The 18,872-nt window shown below is 59.8% G+C and overlaps 3 protein-coding genes across 4 annotated transcripts; 1 reads left to right on the forward strand and 2 right to left on the reverse strand.

The window, feature by feature from the left end:
- The first annotated feature begins 387 nt into the window (after positions 1–387).
- IFRD2 (interferon related developmental regulator 2) lies at positions 388–5,733 on the forward strand. The gene is made up of 12 exons (XM_080808480.1): positions 388–614; positions 2,554–2,673; positions 2,974–3,058; positions 3,165–3,289; positions 3,375–3,532; positions 3,695–3,745; positions 3,832–4,010; positions 4,095–4,200; positions 4,532–4,669; positions 4,755–4,883; positions 4,964–5,059; positions 5,197–5,733. Exons 1-12 carry the CDS (start codon positions 557–559, stop codon positions 5,275–5,277), a joined length of 1,326 nt encoding a protein of 441 aa, XP_080664606.1. The 5' UTR covers positions 388–556; the 3' UTR covers positions 5,278–5,733.
- On the reverse strand, positions 5,349–9,788 carry LSMEM2 (leucine rich single-pass membrane protein 2). The gene is made up of 4 exons (XM_080808492.1): positions 9,682–9,788; positions 6,830–6,940; positions 6,551–6,736; positions 5,349–6,368 (listed from the first exon to the last, which is right to left on the reverse strand). The coding sequence occupies exons 1-4, from the start codon at positions 9,701–9,703 to the stop codon at positions 6,235–6,237; spliced, it is 453 nt and encodes a 150-aa protein (XP_080664618.1). The 5' UTR covers positions 9,704–9,788; the 3' UTR covers positions 5,349–6,234.
- A 1,020-nt stretch (positions 9,789–10,808) lies between these two features.
- SEMA3B (semaphorin 3B) lies at positions 10,809–18,031 on the reverse strand (the record flags this gene model as incomplete). Of its 2 annotated transcripts, none has more annotated exons than XM_080818284.1 (17): positions 10,809–11,876; positions 12,397–12,536; positions 12,631–12,686; positions 12,788–12,945; positions 13,184–13,225; positions 13,333–13,424; positions 13,684–13,903; positions 14,218–14,362; positions 14,439–14,508; positions 14,625–14,736; positions 14,828–14,973; positions 15,797–15,916; positions 16,091–16,184; positions 16,264–16,383; positions 16,785–16,847; positions 17,014–17,171; positions 17,899–18,031. In XM_080818284.1, 17 exons carry the CDS (start codon positions 18,005–18,007, stop codon positions 11,475–11,477), a joined length of 2,247 nt encoding a protein of 748 aa, XP_080674410.1. In that variant the 3' UTR covers positions 10,809–11,474. The 2 variants fall into 2 exon arrangements, with proteins under 2 accessions (XP_080674410.1, XP_080674411.1); XM_080818285.1 differs by having other exon boundaries at positions 14,439–14,547; positions 17,899–18,007.
- Between the last annotated feature and the right edge of the window lie 841 nt (positions 18,032–18,872).

Here is an 18,872-nt window from a genome sequence, read left to right on the forward strand (position 1 = left end):
GTTCTACCAAGCCCCATGCTCTTCCTGTGGCGAACGTCCAGCCTCAAGTGCCAAGAAATGCCGGTCCTGCCTGCCGTGGTAGGCAGCTCCAAGGCCGCAGCTTCAGAGTTAACGACTGTCCTGGGAAGCACATGGACACGGGAGGAGGGGGTGGGTGTCCGCAGGGCATTGTGGGTGCATAGTTCAGCGAGAGCGTCGTGGGCTTTTGGGTCTTGGGAGTACACTACAATTCCCGAGATGCTCTGCGCCCAGCCGGCCGGCCGTAATCTGCGCGCACAGCCCCCTGGGACTAGTAGTTTCAGCCGCGTGGATATGGGCCTGAACCCAATGGCCAAGAACTCGCATTCCCGGCCACCCGTTTAGCAGGGCGGGGCGCTCCGACCCGTTTGGCAGGGCGGGGCGCCTCGCGAAGATGGTGTCGCGTGTGGCGTGTGGCTCCCGTCGTCTGCCCAAGTCTCTGCTTAGCCCAGCGGCCGGCGTCTCGCCGGTCTGGAGCCCTCACCCGCCGGGTCCCTGACCCCGCGCCCTCCGCGCGCCCGCGCTCCTGATTCCCGGCATGCCCCGCGCCCGTAAGGGCAGCGCGCCCCGCAAGGGCGCCCAGCGCCGCGGAGCGGGTAAGTGGGGAGCAACTAGTGAACCGCGAGCAGGGTCCTGCTTGGCTTTCCCGTCGGTGTCCCGGAGGGTCCTGAACAGAGACTTTTGCCTCGACCAACCTGGCGCTGCGTCCCGCAACTCCCCCGCCGTCGGCACGTGCCCCGGGAGGCAGCGGCCACGTGGGTGTCCAACTCGAGCGCACTGCTTGCAGCTCAGGAGCTCGCCTTACCGGCCCTAAACCGGTGGGCGCCTCCCCGCCTCAGTCTCCCGCATTGCCGCCGCACCCCAGTTGCTTCCTGTGGTGGACAAACCGCCGAACAGAGCAGGAAGCCTGCCCCCTCGCCACTCCCTGGTGCTTTCCTGGACTGGACTAGGAAATTGGAGGGAGGCCTAGCCTGCCGGGGAATACTGAGGGGGGCGGCTATGGGGAAGTTGCAGGATTCCGGCTTTGGTGGGCCTGGCACGGCTTTGGTGGGCCTGGCACGAGAGGGTTGGGGAGTGCCCTGGAGCCTGAGGCAGCTCTGAGACTTATCAGCTTCCAACAGGAGTGTGTTTTGGTGCAGTAAACACATATGTTTACTCTTCAGGAATGGGGTGCCTGCTAGGCACAGCTCAGACTTGGCCACAACCCTAACAGAACTTGGGTGTGGGGGTATCTAAGAGGGTAGTGACATTCCAGAAGGGTTGGTGCTGTGGGATAAGTTCATTAAATGGTGTCAGCTCCACACTTAGGAACCAAGGAATTCTGGAGGGTGGGTGGGTGAATCCTGAGAAGGTGAAGAAGAGAGCGCTATGCAGAGGGAAAAAGCTGTGCCAAGCCCTGGCATCTGGAGGGAGCACATGAAGGAGGCTGGGCTTTTGGCTGGTTAGGGTAGTAAGAGAGGAGATGAGGAGAGGCCTGGATGCATGCTCAGCTTTGTCCAGCAGGCACATGGAGGATTTAGTTCCTGAGAATTAGGACCAGCCTGGTGACCAGAACCCATCTGGGGCTCTGCTGCAGCAGCTGCCCTTGCCAAAGTCAGCCCCTGGCCCTGGACAGAACCCACACACAGGAGTGTACGTTTTGCTGACCCTGACATTCTCCTTTGTTTACCTATTTTCAGGGACTCATGGGGTCAGGGGCCACTCCACTTTCTGCATTTCCCAGGATCAGGAGGGTGCTGTGTGTCCATTCACCCAAAGCTAAAGGCCTGGGATTGTCCAGGGGGATCTCAGAAGACAGTATGCTTGAAGCCTGGGGCAGCCACCCACATCCACTAGGAGCTGGGCTTCTGCCTCAGGGCAGATAGGTGATGTTGGCCCACAGAAGAGCCATACTAGTTGTTTAGTTATTATCTTCATTTGCTATACCAAAAGAGTCCTTTAGCATCTCTGTTTTCCACATGAAGAAATTGAGGGGGTAAAGACTAGGTATTTGACTTGGTTACACCCCTTTTAAGATAGTGAGCTGGAATTTGAACTCTGTGTCTGTATGTATTCTGTATATACAGATCCTATAATTAAGCCCCTGACCTTTGCCCTGGCCATTTTTAGGCATAATCTGGGCGAGTAGCTGAGCTCCCCCAGGATTTGCCTAGAAATAACCCCACTCCAGGCTCAGCCACAGGCCTAGGTGGGGCCTGTGCAGCCCTGTCTACCTCTACCAGACTCTCAATCTCCATAAAGTAGGCTGTAGTCTCAAGGAGGCTCTACTCACCAAGCCTACCGGGTTTTCCTCGGCTGGACCTCGCGCCTGATGTTCTCCAGCTGGTGGACCTCATTTCCCTTTTTCCTCTTTCCTGTCTCAGTGTCCCCTGAATCAGCCCCGGTGCCCCCTGCCACAGTCTCTGTTTCCTCATCTCTGAAAGGGGCAGGAATTTATTCTTGTGGGCTCATGAGGTTGGGTGAGGTACCCCCGAGCCGTCCCTCATCAATGGAGGCAGGCCAAGTGCTTCCACAAATGTGTCCAACCTTTCCCAGGTACCCGGAGCAGTACCCAGGCTGACTCAGGTTCGAGTGAAGACGAGGCCGTCAGTGAGGCCCGCAGCACCACGAGTGAATGCCCCAGTCTCCTTAGCACTGCAGCCGAGGACAGCCTTGGTGAGAGCGGGTGGGAGGTGGCAGGGCCTCTGTGGGGATTCCCTGGGATAGGGCAAGACACAGGGCTGACCTGGGGCGCCTGGGTGGCTCAGTGGGTTGAAGCCTCTGCCTTCGGCTCAGGTCACGAACCCAAGGTCCTGGGATGGATCCCCACATCGGGCTCTCTGCTCAGCAGGGAGCCTACTTCCCTTCCTCTCTCTCCGCCTGCCTTTTTGCCTGCTTGTGATCTCTGTCTGTCAAATAAATAAATAAAATCTAAAAAAAAAAAAAAGACACAGGGCTGACCTGCTGACCTTGCAGGGGGGGATGCTGCGGAGGAGCAGGGCCAGCAGGAAGACCTTGAAGAGAAGTTGAAGGAGTATGTGGACTGCCTCACAGATAAGAGGTACCCCTGACTGCCGGCCAACCCCCACACCCGTGTCCCTGCTCAGCCCATGCCAAGTGTGACCCAGTAGGGCTGGCCCACAAGGTCCCCTCTCTTCGTCCCCCAGTGCCAAGACCCGGCAGGGTGCTCTTGAGAGCCTTCGCCTGGCCCTGGCATCCCGCCTACTCCCCGACTTCTTGCTGGAGCGCCGCCTCACCCTGGCTGATGCCTTGGAAAAGTGCCTCAAGAAAGGTTGGGCCCTGGGGGCTCAGGGGAGACCTGAACTGGCTGGGTGCTGACCCTTGCTGCATGGGCTGACCGGAAAGCATTCCTCCAGGAAAGGGCGAGGAGCAGGCGCTGGCCGCTGCTGTGCTAGGCCTGCTCTGCGTGCAGCTGGGCCCTGGACCCAAGGGCGAGGAGCTCTTCCACAGCCTGCAGCCCCTCCTGGTGTCTGTGCTCAGTGACAGCACAGCCAGCCCTGCTGCCCGGCTCCACGTGAGTGTTTCAGGCTCTGTGACCCCCTTCCTTCCCCTAGTCCCCAAGCAGAGAGGTGGGTTCCACCTGCCTTCAGGCTCCCCTACTCTAAGGGTGAGCCCTGTGGCCAGGAACCCAGGCTCACTCTCTGATCGTGGCATGGCTTTGCCCCCCTTCCCACAGTGCGCTTCTGCTCTTGGCTTGGGGTGCTATGTGGCTGCTGCGGATGTCCAGGTAAGTGGCCTCCGGGCACAGGTAATAGAGCACCTAGGCCCTGGCTCTGCCCCTGAGCCATTCCCACTGGCTCCCTGTGTCCCTAGGACCTGATGTCTTGCCTCAACTGCTTGGAAAGCGTTTTCAGCCGATCCTGTGCCGTGGGTGGCTCCACAGTCCCTGTGGTCCCTGCCAGCCAGCATGGCCTGCTCTGCGCTGCCCTGCAGGCCTGGGCTTTGCTCCTCACCATCTGCCCCAGTGCCCATATCAGCCACATCCTGGACAGGTAAGAGTGACTGCTCGCTGCAAGTGGGAGGGGAAAGGCAACAAGGCCCCAACCCACACATAGCTCAGCCTGCCCCTTCCCCAGGCAGTTGCCCCGGCTGCCCCAGCTCTTGTCCAGCGAAAGCGTGAACCTGCGAATTGCTGCCGGCGAGACCATCGCACTACTCTTTGAGCTCGCCCGGGACCTTGAGGTGTGAGGCGGAGTGGGGGAAGGGAAGGGAGGGGGGCCTCCTGACACCACCTGTCCAACCTAGGCTGGGTGCAGGGGACATCGCAGAAGTTAGGGCAGCCCTAGGTCGTGACAGAGGGGAGGTCACCCTAACACAGACTCAGACGCCGGGTGCTGTGGTGGGGGCTCTGAGAGGGGTGTCTGCCCCAGCTAGGGGCCAGGAAGGGATTCAAGGGGGCCAGGCAAAGGAGGAAACCACTTCGGCCGTGAGAGGAAGGGTTTGGGCAGCCCCATGTTGAGAGCGTGCAGGGCCTGGGCTTCTGCTCACACACCCTCCGTTGCTCCCACTGCAGGAGGATTTTCTGTACGAGGACATGGAGGCCCTCTGCAGCGCCCTGCGGACCCTGGCCACCGACAGCAACAAGTACCGTGCCAAGGCTGACCGCCGGCGGCAGCGTTCCACTTTCCGTGCCGTGCTGCACTTCGTTGAGGTACGTGTGAGCGTGTGTGTCCTGGTGAGAGTGCTCCCTGAACACAGCCACCGAGCCCTGTTCTGTGGGTCCCCCTATGCTGCAGGGCGGGGAGTGTGAGGAAGAGTCCGTCCGCTTCGGCCTCGAGGTGCTCTATGTGGACAGCTGGGCGCGGCGCCGTGCCTACGCTGCCTTCAAGGACGTGCTGGGATCAGGCATGCACCACCACCTCCAGGTGGGAGGACAGACGGGGAGGGGGTACCCAGCTTGGCTCTTGAGGACCAGCCTCAGCTCACTGCCCGTTTCGTCCCCCAGAACAACGAGCTCCTCCGTGACATCTTTGGCCTGGGCCCTGTGCTGGTGCTGGATGCCGCTGCCCTGAAGGCCTGCAAGATCTCACGTTTTGAGAAGGTTTGCACCCTCGGGCACCCTTCTCTTCCCCACGTTCCCATGGCCTCGAGGCCCAGAGCTCTGCAGGGGCTGGAGGAAAGGGCTTGGGCCTCCCCTTCCCTGGCTCACCAGAGCCTCGCTCACTGCCCCCACTCCAGCACTTGTACAACGCTGCTGCCTTCAAAGCACGGACCAAGGCACGCAGCCGCGTGCGGGACAAGCGGGCAGACCTCCTCTGAGGCGGGGCCAGCAGAAGAGACTGTCCACACCCGTGCCTGTGTTTTTAACAGAAGACACTGCAACAACTCGTCCCTGCCAGGAATCATCGCTTTATTTTTTTAATGACAAAACCAAAAACAGACATGGGGATGGGGTGGCCAGAGGCCAGGGCAATTGGGATCCTGGCCCCTTGCCCGTGCCCACAGCGCTGTGGCCTCTCCCTGCCCTGTCCCAGGCTCGGCCAGATGTGTGTGCTTATCCCAGAGCTGTGGGGCACATGGTAGGAGGGCTGTCCCTTGCTCTCCTTCCTCGGGCCCTGCTCCTCTGGGATGACCCACGTCCTTGAGGGGAACGGCATCTACCAGATGGCACCGAGACAGGTGGGGACACGAGGGTGCCTGGAATGGATCTATATGCTGATTTTTAAAGATTATTAGAGATAATTAAACTGAATGCTCAGCCTTCTGCGGCCGTTAGCTCTGGGTATTTTTGCCTGCCCTCCCATCCGCCGCCCCCGTGGGCCCTGCGCCATCTCCATCTCATCTTTGCCTTCTAAGACCGTCTCCTCAGGTGGCCGTCCTCCCCATCCTCAGAGCTCTCCTGCTTGAGCGCTGAGGCTGGATCCCTGCTGGGAGGCCTGGCAGAGTTGGGGCAACTGGGGTGGGGGCAGCTATTTCTAGATTTGAACCTACGTCTGGGAGAAGCCAGAGGCTGCTGACAGGCCACAGAAGGAGCCAGGAGCCTGGTATTGCTTCTTCTGACCTTGGGCCACCCAAACCAGGGCCTTGGCACTAGAAAACCTGGCCAGCCCTGGCCTGAAGACAGGAGAGGCGGGTAGCATGTGGTCAGGTCAGACTCTGGTACAGAAACCTCACCAAGGTAGTAGTGCAGAATGGTAGGTCAGGAGAAGCCTGCCTTGGCCACTTTATCCCCACCCCCCCACCCACATCCCCAAGCCCTGGTCCCAGTGGTGTCTCTCAGCTGGGTGCGGGGGCCTCGCTGGAGTTGAGCCTGCGCAGCTGGCTGAGGCTGGCCAGCCGGAGCCTGAGGAGCGTCTCTTCTTGGGTGCGCAGGGTGTGTGCCAACACGCGGAGAGACTCGCTCTGCAGTACTGGGGACAGGCAGGAATGAGGGGGTCATCAGACCTCATGCCACCCCACAGCTCCCCACCCTTTGCTACCTCGGCCTCAGCAGCTGCTCCCTCCAGCCGTACACAAGGAAGTGCCTTCCAGGCCCTGCTCCTCTCCCTCGGTCCCCACTTGCTACCCACACCATCCATCTGCCGGTCCATACCACTCAGATAGACGGCCAGAATGGCAAGCGCCAGGCAGGTAAGCACCAGCAGTGCCAGCAGCATCAGGAAGCTTCCCCGGCCTTGCAGGGGACCGCAGCCAGCCTGGGCACACAGTGACGGGGGCAAGATGCCCAGCAGCTCGTCCCATGGCTGCACCTCCTCAGCCAGGTAGGGGCGCAGCGAACCTGGGGGGCAGATGGGGCATCAGGAGGGTAGGGGGTGTACCTGCCCTCCTCCCCTCTCCCAGTATGTCAGTCCTGCCGCCCTGCCCCCCTCACCTCCGCTGTGCAGGTCACTGATGGACTCCACCTGGTGCAGCCGCACCTCCTGTGTGTGGCTGGGGGCCAGTGGCGCCCTGCTCCTGGGGCTCGCTGTCAGTGCCACAGTGTCTGCTGGGACAGGGCAGGGCTGATTCAGCCAGCAGGCCATCCCCCTCCCTTCTTTGAGGTGGCTTCCAGCAGCAGCAGGGACTCAGAAGATGGGAAAGGACAAAGGGAGGTTGGCTCCAAATGCCCTAAAAACCGACTCAGAAATGATCCTTGTTTGGGAACCAGGATGACCTCGGAGTCCCTTGGGCCTGGTAACACCCACGACAGCAAGAGGTGCATCTGACTTGCTTGCTTTGGCTTCCCCTCGAGCAAGCACCGCAAGGACTTTCAGGCATTCCTCTGCCTGCTCATTCCTAAAGAGTTAGCAGCCTTGGAGGGCTCAACTGACAGTGCATGAAATTTCATCCCTGCTTCTGCTATCAGTTTGCCCTACAGACCCTGTGAGGTAGCCACCAGGCCAGACCTAGTGTCTGGCAACTTCACATGCCCCACAGAAGCACCCCTTTCCTAGCTGGGTGCCACTTGTCCGCCAGGGCCTGCTTTAATGGCCTCTGAGTTCTGTGATTCAGCTGTACTTTCTGCGAACCCTGCTGTTTTCACTCAGCCTTGTAACAGGAGACCTGCCTTTGTTGTTTTTTTTTTTTTTTTTAATTTTATTTATTTATTTGACAGAGATCACAAGTAGGCAGAGAGACAGGCAGAGAGAGAGGAAGGGAAGCAGGCTCCCGGCCAAGCAGAGAGCCCGATGTGGGGCTCTATCCCAGGACCCTGGGATCATGACCTGAGCCGAAGGCAGAGGCCTTAACCCACTGAGCCACCCAGGTGCCCCGAGACCTGCCTTTGTTATCAAGCTGTTCCACATGCTCCTGAGGCCTCCCTTTGAGGCTGCCTGGGCATTTAGGTTGTTTCCAATTCCCTTCTGAAGTTAACCCCTAGGAAAGGACATGCGTCAGCGAGTATGAAGGTTTTTCCCAATTTCCTAATTGTTAATAAGGACAGATTCCTAGAAGCAAAGTTACTAGCTAAAAGAGCAGGGGCTTCTTCTTTAGGCCATCATCAAACTGTCCTCCAGAATGGCTGTCCATAGCCCCCAGAAGGGTATATCACCACCTTTAGGCCTTTTCACTGAAAAAGAAAATTAATGTACATACACGGGTACACGTACATTTGCCAAACTGGGAGATGAGGAAAGGCCTTCCTTGACCTGTTTGATTGGGTTTCCTTTTTTTTTTTTTTTAAGATTTTATTTATTTGACAGAGATCACAAGTAGGCAGAGAGGTAGGCAGAGAGAAGGAAGCAGGCTCCCTGCTGAGCAGAGGGGCTGATGTGGGGCTTGATCCCAGGAACCTGAGATCATGACTTGATCCGAAGGCAGAGGCTTTAACCCACTGAGCCACCCAGATGCCCCTTGATTGGGTTTCTTTGCCTGGAATACCTTCCTTATCCATTCCCAGCCTGTGCCCACTTAGTCACTGGGGTCTCTGTACTTTTCTTGTGATTTCACTGATTTTTAGAACCATCAAAAATATTTTGTGATTTCTAAAAAGTATATTTTACTTTTTTTTTTTTTTTTTAATAATCTTGGCTCCTTATACCTCCAGATACCCAGCTGGACACTAGATAACAAAGTGGGGGGGGGCATTGAGGGAATGCCTGCTGCTGATAGGGGCAAGGGTGATTGGACTCTCAGTCTGTCACTTTCAGAACAAGAACTCAGCCTTCATGATTTTCTTGAAATTGGCCCTTGATATGCCCCAAAGTAAAAAGAGATGCTGCCAGTCACGTTTGGGTGATGGGTTGGGGGTCATAGTAAATTCCTCTCTGCAGCTGGCTCTGCTTTCCCCACACTTCTTAAAAATAATATTTACCTATTTGAGAGGGAGTGTGTGTGTACACAAGCAGGGGGAGGGGCAGGAGAGGGAGAGAATCTCAAGCAGGCTCCAACTCCCTGCTGAGCGCAGAGCCTGACACAGGGCTCATCTCACCACCCTGAGGTCATGACGTGAGCAGAAATCCAGAGCTGGGTGCTTAACGGACTGAGCCACCCAGGTGCCCCTTCCCCACCCTTCCTAAGTTGAATTCGGATTCTGTTCATTCCCAGGGAAAAACTTGATAAACGTTGTTTGGACCCCAGAATGAGGCAAACATCTCCTATCACTACTGGGGGCTAGGCACCCCGCCCCTATCCAGCTGAAATGTTGAAAATGTGGTAAGAGAGTTGACCAGCTGGGCCAGAGAAGCGTGGGGCAGCTGGTCAGCCCTGTTCCGGCCCCACTGAACCTCTGTATTTGGGTGCAGTGGGGCAGTTGGGCAGGTGGCCACCAAAGGCCTAACTAGCTCTAAGCTGGGCCAGGCCAAGGGATCCCAACTAGCCAATAGTTGGGTCCATTTTAGGCTCAAGCTGGAGGAGGCCAGAGATCTACCCACTCCCAGTCTCTGGGCCACATGCCCAAAGGCTTCCTGGAACAGCCTGCCCGGATCCCAGCTTCCTCCCTGAATGAAGAGCCTAGCTGGCCAGGTGTCTGCCCTGCCCACACCCACTTGGGCACAGCCTATAGTTGACTAGGTAGCTCCCCCCAACCCGTCCCTGTCCTTAGCAGGGGAGACAGGCAGGGCCGGAGAGGACGTGGTAAGCCCTCTCTCCATGCACGGGGGGGGGGCAGGTCCCTTTACTCAAGCTGGGACATGGTGACTGATGACTAGTCAAGGAAGTGAGGTCAATGGGATGAGGCAGGGTTGCTCCAGAGTCCATAAGGTCACAGGACGGGGGACTTGCCCTCCCCCATTAATGCTCTCCTACCTTCCTGGCTCTCCTCAGGCATGGCGGGCGGTGGGCAGTTGGGGGGCTGATAATAACACCCAGTAGCAGGACAGGATGAAGGCAGCAGTGGCTCCTCAGAGCCTGGAAAGGCTAGCCACCTCCCAGCCCGGGGCCTAAAATAGGCCTGAGCTCAGCCCACTGGGCTATATTTAGAGGGGGCAGCCCTCAGCCCTGGGAATGGGTGGAGTGACCCAGCGGGGACTATCTAGCTGGTGATGGAGCCCAGGCAAGAGCACACCTCCACTAATGCAGGTGCCCAGGGTCTTTCCTGGGGAACTCTGCCACCCCCGTATATGTACAGGCCTTGGTGTCTTTACCCAGACAAGCAGCCTCATGCTCACCTCCAGCAATGCCCCTCAGGGCAGCTGAGACCTGAGCCTCTCTACCCCCAAAGACCTCTATCAAAGCTGGGTCATCTCTACTCCAAACCAATGGACAAGCACCTAGCCCTGTGTGACCTGCTGGCCCCAGGGACTGGGGTGATGGATAAGGAGCCGGGGCCATGAGGGCCCCCAGAGGGGGCGGAGACACACCTACACACGCAGGTACTCATGCTGGTCAGTGGGCAAACTTAGATTGAAGATTGGGATTTCTGTTAATAAGCTTACAAGCTGGGGGAAGGGATTGCCCCCTCTCTGACCTCCATTTCCTCATCTGTAAAACAGGAATGACAAATGGTTCCTCCCTGGCACGGGACACAGGAGGATGGAAATACAGCCACATGTCAGAAGCACTTAGCAAATGCCGTTTAGAACCTTCCTACTCTCCAAGGGTATAGAAGTCACACACAATGTATGAGGAGGCATGGTACCACTTACCCTTGAAGGGAGGAAGTGGCCGATCTTAGGGCCCACACTCTGCTATTGGACCCCTGAGGCCCTCCTTCCCAACTGGGACAAAGCAAGACAATGAGCTCTACCCCCTTAAATATCCCAAATCCATCACTTCACTGTATCACTGGCCTCCTTGTTGTTCCTCCAGCACAGCAACCTTGTTTCTTGCCCTGGCTGTTCCTTCCAAGAAGGCTCTCCCCAGGATACTCCCGAGGCTGGCTCCTTGTTTAGCTCAAATGTCATCCCCTCATTGATGCTTTCTTACATTATTTTACATATCACCAAATTGCATTTTCTTCATAGCACTCAGCCAAGAAATTCTATTATTCAGAATACACTGTGTTTGTCAGTAGGACCCCAAAAGGCCCCACGGAATCCCTTCGGTCACATGGAAACCATCTTTAATCCTCACCACAGCATCCTTAGCAGAAACTGAGGTCTAGAGACCATGAAGAAGTTGCCCAAGGCCACACAGGGAGACCTAGCACCAGCGGTTGCATGCTGGGGCCGCTCCAGCTTCGGCTGATAACGTGTTTATTGCATTAGTACAGTCGGCCTGCCCCACCCCCACCCCCACCCGCTCAGCCTGTTCACAGCTTTCTGCTCATCCCCCAGGGAGGAGGGCCTTCCCCGAGGGTGGGCACTCCGGGCACCTCCTCCGCCCAGGTCGTTGCTCTGGAGCCCGCTTCTCTGCCTCCTCGCGACCAGCAGGACCCGGTGCCCGGGCTGGGCCGTCCCTCCCAGGGCTACATTCAAAGGTTATCCTCTGTTAATAAATAAGCTGGCGAGGCAGCCCCTCGGCCAGGGCCTGTCGGTCGGTCGGTCGGTCTCCATCGGCCAGGGACCAGTGTGCTGGGCCCCGTAGCCGTGCGTCCCCCAGGGTCTGTCCTCCCGCTCCTGCCTGGAGTCGCCTTCCCTGTACCCAGCCCGGAGGCCGAATCACCAGTGCGCGGCGCTGCGGGGCCCCCGCTCTGCGCGCGGCTCGGGGGCGTGCCTTCGGCGGTTTCGGCCCTTCCTCCGCGATTCGGGAGGCGGTGGGCGCGACTCGGGCTGCAGACGACACATTCGCAGGGAGCTAGCGCCACCGCCGCCCGGCTCCACCAGCTGCAGGAAGTCCCGGTACCAGAGCTTGGGGCCTGGAGGGGCGACGGGCGCAGCCTCCTCGGTCCGGGCCAGCCTTTCGGCCTGCGCGGCACTCAGCACGTGTAGCGCCAGGCGACGCAGCGGCTGCGAAAAGCCCTGCTCCACAGCCGCGCACAGGTACACGCCTGAGTCCCCGCGCCGCAGCCCGCGCAGCAGCAGCCCCCGCGTCACGCGCTCGGCGCGCTCCTCCGCAGCCACCTGCAGGCCGGGCCAGCGGGAGGCGGGGGCGTCAGGGTCGGGAACAGCGAAACCCGGCTCCGGGCCCGGCCGGGAGAGGCAGAGGGTCACCGGCGGCCGAGCGGGAGTAGGATAGGGGCGCCCGCAGGGGCACGTTCGGAGGCTGGGGGCACTGGGACCGGTGGTCTGAGAGGGGATCCCCGTACAGGGCAGGACACGGGGGGCGGCGCAGGGAGCGCCGGGGCGAGGGCGCGACTCCTCTCGGACAGGGGCGGGGGGGCTGGGTCTGGAGTCTATTTAGACTGAGAGGCCTCACCGGGAGGCGGCGTGCAGGGAAAGGGCCAGGCCTCACCGGGAGGCGGCGTGCAGGGAAGGGACCAAACCAGGCAGAGGGGCTGGTTAGGCGGAGTCTCACTGGGCGGGGCCGCACCTCGTCTACAGGTGGGAGCCGGACAAGGGCCTCATTGGCTAGGGCGGGGCCTCTCCTGGATGTAGGGGCGGGGCCAGGGCGCGTAGAGGAGCCGAGCGGCAGGAGGCTCACCTGGGTGCGGGCCGCCTCCCCCGCGCGCTGGAAGGTCCATTCCACGCGTGCCTGCAGCGAGCGGGGCTCACACTCTAGGAAGGCGCTGCCGCCCTCCACCCCGAACACCTTCCGCTCCAGCAATGTGGGATGGGACGAGTCTGGGGAGGGCAAGGGATTGTCAGATTCAGGCAGGGCAGGGCAGGCTGTGGCGTCTTCGAAGGCCGCGAAGTCGGGGCAAGCTGGGGCACTCACCCCCAGAGCACAGCGTACTGGGGTCGCCGTTCTTCACGTCTTGCCGCCGAAACCGCCTGCGGGGAACGGGGCATGTGGTACTTCCGTGAGCTCTTCTTCCTTTAGCCAGCCAGGTGCCGCAAAGGACTCCGGGTGGCCCGCCCCCGACCCGGCCCACCTTTTAGCGCTGGGCTGGAAGCGCGTGCACGCGGCCCCGTCCCAGGCGCAGTAAGGGTCACGCGCCAGGCAGCATTCGGCACAGGCACGGCCATGGGCAGCACAGCGGTGCAAGGGGATCTGGGCCACTGCGCTCCGTGAGGCAACGTACAGCTGGTGCTAGGGGGCACGAGGGGCTCCGGGCTGACCGAAGGCAGCCCCGTGCCCGCCTCCCACAGGTCAGAGATCCCTTACCCCACTTGACAGATGAGAACACTGAGGCCTCAGGTCACGCAGTCTAGCGAAGGCAGAACCTATTCTCAAACCCGGGATTCGAACTACCAAGGGAGGCATGGGGGTTGGGGCACTCGGGGAACGCACTGGGTGCCTTTTACCCCCAAGCCTTCTGGTCACTTACTCTCTTGGAAGAGATTTGCATGCTGGTGATAGCAGCCGAGTCCTGAGAGGGAGGGGGAGCACTAGGATCAGGGATCAGTGGGGTGGGGTTACTCCAGGCAGGGGGGCACGGAGGCTGAGGTGGGGAGTTTGGGGGAGGCTAGATCTCACCTCAAATACGTGCAGCTCCTCCAGGAGCAGCCCCTCCCCGTTAGGCCGGCTGCCCTTGGGTACCGAGATCACCTTCAGCACTGTGCCAGCATCTGCAAGGATGAGGAGTGAGTGACTGACTCCTTGTGTTCCCTGATAGCTAAGGCTGGGGGTCTCCTCACTTCTGAGGCCTTTACCCTCAGCATGGTTGGGTCAGTGAAGACTGGGGGTTGGAAGAATAAGAGCAGCATCCAGAAGGAGATGGGGGCATAACCCCGGGGAAAGATGCGAAGGTGAGCCTGGACAGGGGCAGCTTTAGTAACGGGCAGAGTCTAGACTGGGTTTAATGGGTGGTCATGGCAGGCCACTGACCTGTGCCAATGAAGAGGACGTCGTAGTGTCCGTCAGCAGCTGCCACACGGTCTGCAGTGATCTGGGTGAAGGTGTATCCGGCACCCACTTGTAGGAAGAGAGGGCGCCCACCCACGGGCAGGACTGAATTGTACATGAGAGGGTGGTTCCGGGCAAACTGAATGACGTCATCAGGGAAGTCCTTGGTAGAACTGAAGGTGCCAAAGGTCTTGCTGGGGCACTGGGCGGTGGGGAGGAGGCGTGACAGGGATGTGGGTATGAGGGTCTGGTGGGCCCACAAGAGACCTCCAGGAACTGGGAGTGGGAGTGTTAATGGATAGAGCCTTGCCCTGGAACTCTGGAGAAGACCCAGGCCTGCCTTTGGGAGTCTTAGGGGGAAATATGGCCTTCCTTTTAGCAGCCCTGTCTGATCAAATTGATGTTTATCCACCCATAACAAGAGGAAGAAACCACATTCACCAAGAAGATCCCAGACCAGATTCTCCACCCCTGAGACTTTAAGCAGGTTGTGGTGGGAATCCTGGGGCTACGCACCATGCCTGGCCGGGGGTAGGGGACACGGCCCTGATAGGACACCCACTGGTGCAGGGGTCCTTCCTTGTGTGCAAAGGGCCCCAGAAAGGCACGGCGCACGTCGTTCATGCTATACACGCACACTGCAGAGCCTTGGAAGACGGTGCTGTGGGCGAAGACATGAGTAGAGTGAGGGGCCCAGCAGAGCCGGGCCATCCCACCCATGACCTCCCGGCCCTCACCTGGATGTGGAGAAGACGGCATAGAGCAGAGGGCTCCAACGGTCCCTCAAGGACAGCAGGAACACATCCTCTGTGGGGAAGGGGCCCAGTTGGGGGAGGGCACACAGCCCTCAAGGCGGCTGGGCTCCCAGGTCTGGGGCACTGCGCTCCCTCTCCCCAACTCCACCCTCCACTCCTGGCACTCACGGAGCTGGTCGAAGTGAGTGTCACCCTCTGCACCGGGCACGGAGCACACCAGCCGCGCCTTCAGGAACGTGGTCCACTTGTTCACCAGGCTGCGCTGGCCACCCACATCATTCTGCGGGGCCAATCAGAAGGCATGAGGGGGAGCCCCAAAGAGGCAAGAGGGCAGGGGTGTGGTCACAGGCTGTGGCCCAGGGACTCCTCACCCGACAGATCTGGCCAACACGGGACACAGACAGGCGCCCCAGTGCTGGTGCAGCTTCCACTGCCGACTCACGGAAGAAGAAGTAGATCTTGTCATCATCGGGATTCTCGCTCTCTGGGATCCAGAAGACCTTGACAAACTTGGGCTCTAGCAGCAGGAGGTGTGAAGTCAGCATTGCCTCATGAGACCCATACACTCTCTCTCCTAACTCCTAACTCTGGTGCCTCCAGAAGCCTGCCAGGCAGCATCTGAGCACCCAGTCTCTAGGATCCAGTTCATCCGGATGGCCCCGCAAGTCCACGGGATCCAGAGGATCAGGGCCTGTGAGTCAAGAAGCAGCCACAAGAGGGCAGCAGAGACCGAGACTACCTGGAGAGCCCACCTCAGCCCAGCAGCTCCCAAGGCCAGCCAGCCAGGAAAGGAGGGAGATGGCCAATCAGTTGTACCTTCACTCACGGATCCTACTCTTGAACAGGAGGCAGGGGCCCCCGTTCTCCTCACTCTTAGAGCAAGTGACTCAGCCCCTGATGGTGGAGACCCCTTATCCTCTCTCCTCTCCTGTGTCTGATCCTTGGTTTGTTCCTGCGCCGGATTCTTTGCTCTAGTTGCTCTTTCCCTCCATCCTTCGAGGCGTTTGGAATCAGCTCAGCCCCCTCCCCAGCAGACTGGCTTCCTTTCTCGTTCTCCCACCTGTTCTCCTTTTCCCGTTCTGTCTGTGCATTCACCAGTCTCATGGCCATTGGAACTGATCTGATGATGTATTCGTTCTGAGTTCTGTGAACTCAAAGAGGGCGCAGGCCCCATGTCTTGTCTGCCCTACAACCCCAGTCCCTGGCACCAGGCTGGACGCATGCTAGCTACCTGGTGGGACCCTGGCTGCACCCACTGCTCACTTCTGTTATGGGCCTTCCTTGGCACCTACCCTGTGGGGGCTGAGGGCCCCCTCCCCAAAGCCCCACCAGCCTTTCACCATTGAGCCAGCGGGAGTCATGTGGTTCTGTTCGGAGACTCGGACGCTGGCCCAGGCTGCGGAAGATGGTGAAGTCCCGGCCCATGAGGTCTGCAGCCACCCCTGAGTACAGTTCTTCTCCTGCAGACAGGGTGAGGGCCGCTCAGCCAATCTGAAGGTTCTCAATGAGGGATGGAGGTGGGGGGTGCTTGGAGAGCTCTGGCAGCAGCCTGGGAGTCAGTGAGGCCATGGGAGAATCTCGGGGGCTCTCGAGAGAGTCGAGAGTCTCTGAGGGGCCCTAGCCTTTGGACTCACCCACAAGCACGGAGGCAGCCCGATGCCTCGGGTCATATGGACTCTTGCCCTTGCCGTCCTCTAGCCTCCGAAGGTCCAGCCGGAGCATGGGCTCCTGGGGGGCAGGGGGTGGTTGTTACTTCTGGACCTTTCTTCACCTCCCAACCTCACTCTCTGCCCAGAGCTGGACTTACCTCCAGCCGGTGGCCCACCTCCACGAATGCACAGGTTGGGTGGAAGGCCCCCGTGCCACAGGCCAGCAGATGGGTGCGGTTGTAGGCATGCAGCAACTTCACAAAATTCATGCACTCAGTCTAGTGGGCAGGAAGGGTCAGGGACAATGAGGCCTCCCCCAGGGAGGCAGCCTTAAGGAGTCCCAGCTCACCAGTGGCACCTCACCCCTTCCTCTCTTCTGCATCAGTCCAGGCAAGCACCAACATGGGCTGCGGTGACCCGCGTGCCCTTGGTGACCAGCCCCGCCCACCTCTCACCAGAAGGCGCGCATGGAAAAGCACAGGCCTGTATGTCCCCCTGTGACTCAGAGGCCCCCAAGAAGAATCACATGAGCCTCCACCCTGAGTCACTACCTCCAAACTTCAGCCACCTTGACCCCCTGCCCCCATCACAGCCAGAACAGGCAGGCCTCTGTCTTGGCGCCACTGTGTGTAAAGCGGGGGGCTGGCCTCCCTGCTCCCACCCCGAAGCCAGCACTCACGCCAATGTCCTTCCCTGCCCAGTTGCACTCCTCTCGCCATTCCACGGGGGCCGGCCAAGCCAGCTACAAGGAGGTCGGGGGAAGGGGACACAGGTCAGGGCCCTTGCATGGTCTCTGTGCAGACAGTGTCCGCTCAGGGGGCCCATCCCCCTGGGCCTCTCCAAGCAGACTGGAGTGGGGTCCTGGGGCTCCTTCCCTGGGCAGCGCCGAGGCTGGTGGTCCCTGGTACCTTCTTGGCCCGCTTGCTGATGTTGTCCAGGCTGAGAGAGGCCACGTGGTTCTCGGCACCCACAAACAGGCGTCCTCTTTCCTCGTCCACCAGCAAAGCTTCATAGCAGCAGGTCCTCTCCAGCCTGAAGGTCCGGAGACCATGCCGGGCCTGGAGCTCTGCAGGGGGCGGACACCACAGAGGATCTGCCAGCCCTGCTGGAAGCTTCCCCTAGACCCTGCCTGTCTCTCTCACAGGTCATGGTTGTACATGGGACCTGGCCCACACACATGTGAGTTTCCACGTGTGTGAGTTTCCACTGATGAAGACAGGCCCACCCATGTGTGAAACTTCCATGGTGGGCAGTGCAGCATCCCCCCCCACCAAGGGGCAAGCAGGTTGAGCTCCTCGGGCAGGCTTGGACAAGCAGTGTCTGCAGGCAGGCGCACTGGGAGGCCGGGGTGCCAGTGGGGGTGCAGAGCATATCTGGAAAGCCAGAACCCCAACCCCAGCATGGGGCTGAGGGTTTCCTGCCACCAGCCTGAGCTCAGTGCGATGCCATTGCTTAGTGACCAGTGACCAGCCTCCTGTGTAGGGGGTGTGGGAAGGAGGCTCTAGTGACCCCCACACCTCAGTTTCCCTGGGGGTGGGTCGTGGATGGGACCCAGGCAGGATCTGTTGCCATGGGAACGGAAGGGGGTCTTCCTGGGAAAGCAAGAAGAGAATGTGCACAGAAAGTCAGGGGGCTGAGGCCAGGACAGGGTTAACTGGAGATGGCCTGAGAGTGCCCCCAATCAAACCTGGGCCAGTGGCACAAAGCAACAGCAAACGCATGCCCCCTACCCACACTGGGACCCTCTCCCGCCCACCATGAGCGGAGCCCTCCCATCCACCAGGTGCACCTACCTTGGAAGGAGAGCCGCAGGCGCGGGGTGCTGGGGGTCGCATCCCCCCGCACTGCCGCCCAGAGCAGGGCCAGGACCGGGATCATGGCGGCAGCCCCGGCCTGCCCCATCCTGGTGGCTCAGGGTGCTCCCGGTTCAGCAGGCGCGTGCGGAGGAGCCTTGAGCCGCCCTGGACTCTGCCCCAGGATCTGGAAGAGAAGGAGCTGCAGCAAGGACGAGGGCGGGAGGCTAGAGGGGGGAGTCCCCAGGGATCAGATTACAGCCCCTAGGGGAAAGAGGCTGGGGGGTCGCATTCCACTTCCGAGCTCTCCCCTCCCTGAGTGTGCCCTGCCTGGCCACAATCACAGACACACCCACGCCGGGCACACCCTTGGGGTCACCCCCACACTGGCAGGCGCCCGCCCCACCACGTCACCCTCCCCATGAACCCCCCCCTTCCCATAGACATGCTCACAGGCATTAATTCACAAACTCTGTGTGCCTACTTCTTGCTAGCCTGGGACACTGGGGGACGCAGACAAGGTCCCCATGCAGGAGAGGGCAGAATGCCAACAAGGACTCAGATCAGTGCAGTCATTTCAGAGGGCACCAAGTGCAATGAGCAAAACAAGCCAGTCATGGGAGTGAGCAACAAGAGGCGGTCAGGCCTCTGGAGGTGGTTGTGCACCCACGGGCCCACAGAGAAACAGAGGCACCTTTGGGGCTGGAGCTGGAGCCAGTGGTGTGGGCGCCCGTGAGTTTGAGTATTTTTGAGGGTCCCTTTGTGTATCTATATCGTGTGTGCGCACGCGCGCGCGCCCGCGTGCAGACAGGTATGTCCATGTCTGTGATGGCATGCGTGTGCACTTTGCAGACACGCGTACATGTGTGTGGTGTATGTGTGCATTACGATTGCGTGTACACACACAAGTGCATGCGTGTCCCTCAGCACGCTGGTGAGTAAATACAACCACAGGGACAGTCACTGCAACTCTG

The sequence above is a fragment of the Martes martes genome, assembly GCF_963455335.1.
Source record: "Martes martes genome assembly, chromosome: 1".
In the NCBI taxonomy this organism is placed as follows: Eukaryota; Metazoa; Chordata; class Mammalia; order Carnivora; family Mustelidae; genus Martes; species Martes martes.

Bases quoted from the DNA above. Each gene is read 5' to 3' on its own strand.
- LSMEM2 (XM_080808492.1), bottom strand. From the start codon at position 9,703: ATGCCTGAGGAGAGCCAGGAAG. The intron at 6,941-9,681 runs GTAGGAGAGCAT...CTGTCCCAGCAG, and splicing joins GCCTGAGGAGAGCCAGGAAG to ACACTGTGGCACTGACAGCG. The intron at 6,737-6,829 runs GTGAGGGGGGCA...TCTGCCCCCCAG, and splicing joins CAGTGACCTGCACAGCGGAG to GTTCGCTGCGCCCCTACCTG.
- IFRD2 (XM_080808480.1), top strand. From the start codon at position 557: ATGCCCCGCGCCCGTAAGGGCAGCGCGCCCCGCAAGGGCGCCCAGCGC. The intron at 615-2,553 runs GTAAGTGGGGAG...AACCTTTCCCAG, and splicing joins CGCCCAGCGCCGCGGAGCGG to GTACCCGGAGCAGTACCCAG. The intron at 3,746-3,831 runs GTAAGTGGCCTC...CTGTGTCCCTAG, and splicing joins TGGCTGCTGCGGATGTCCAG to GACCTGATGTCTTGCCTCAA.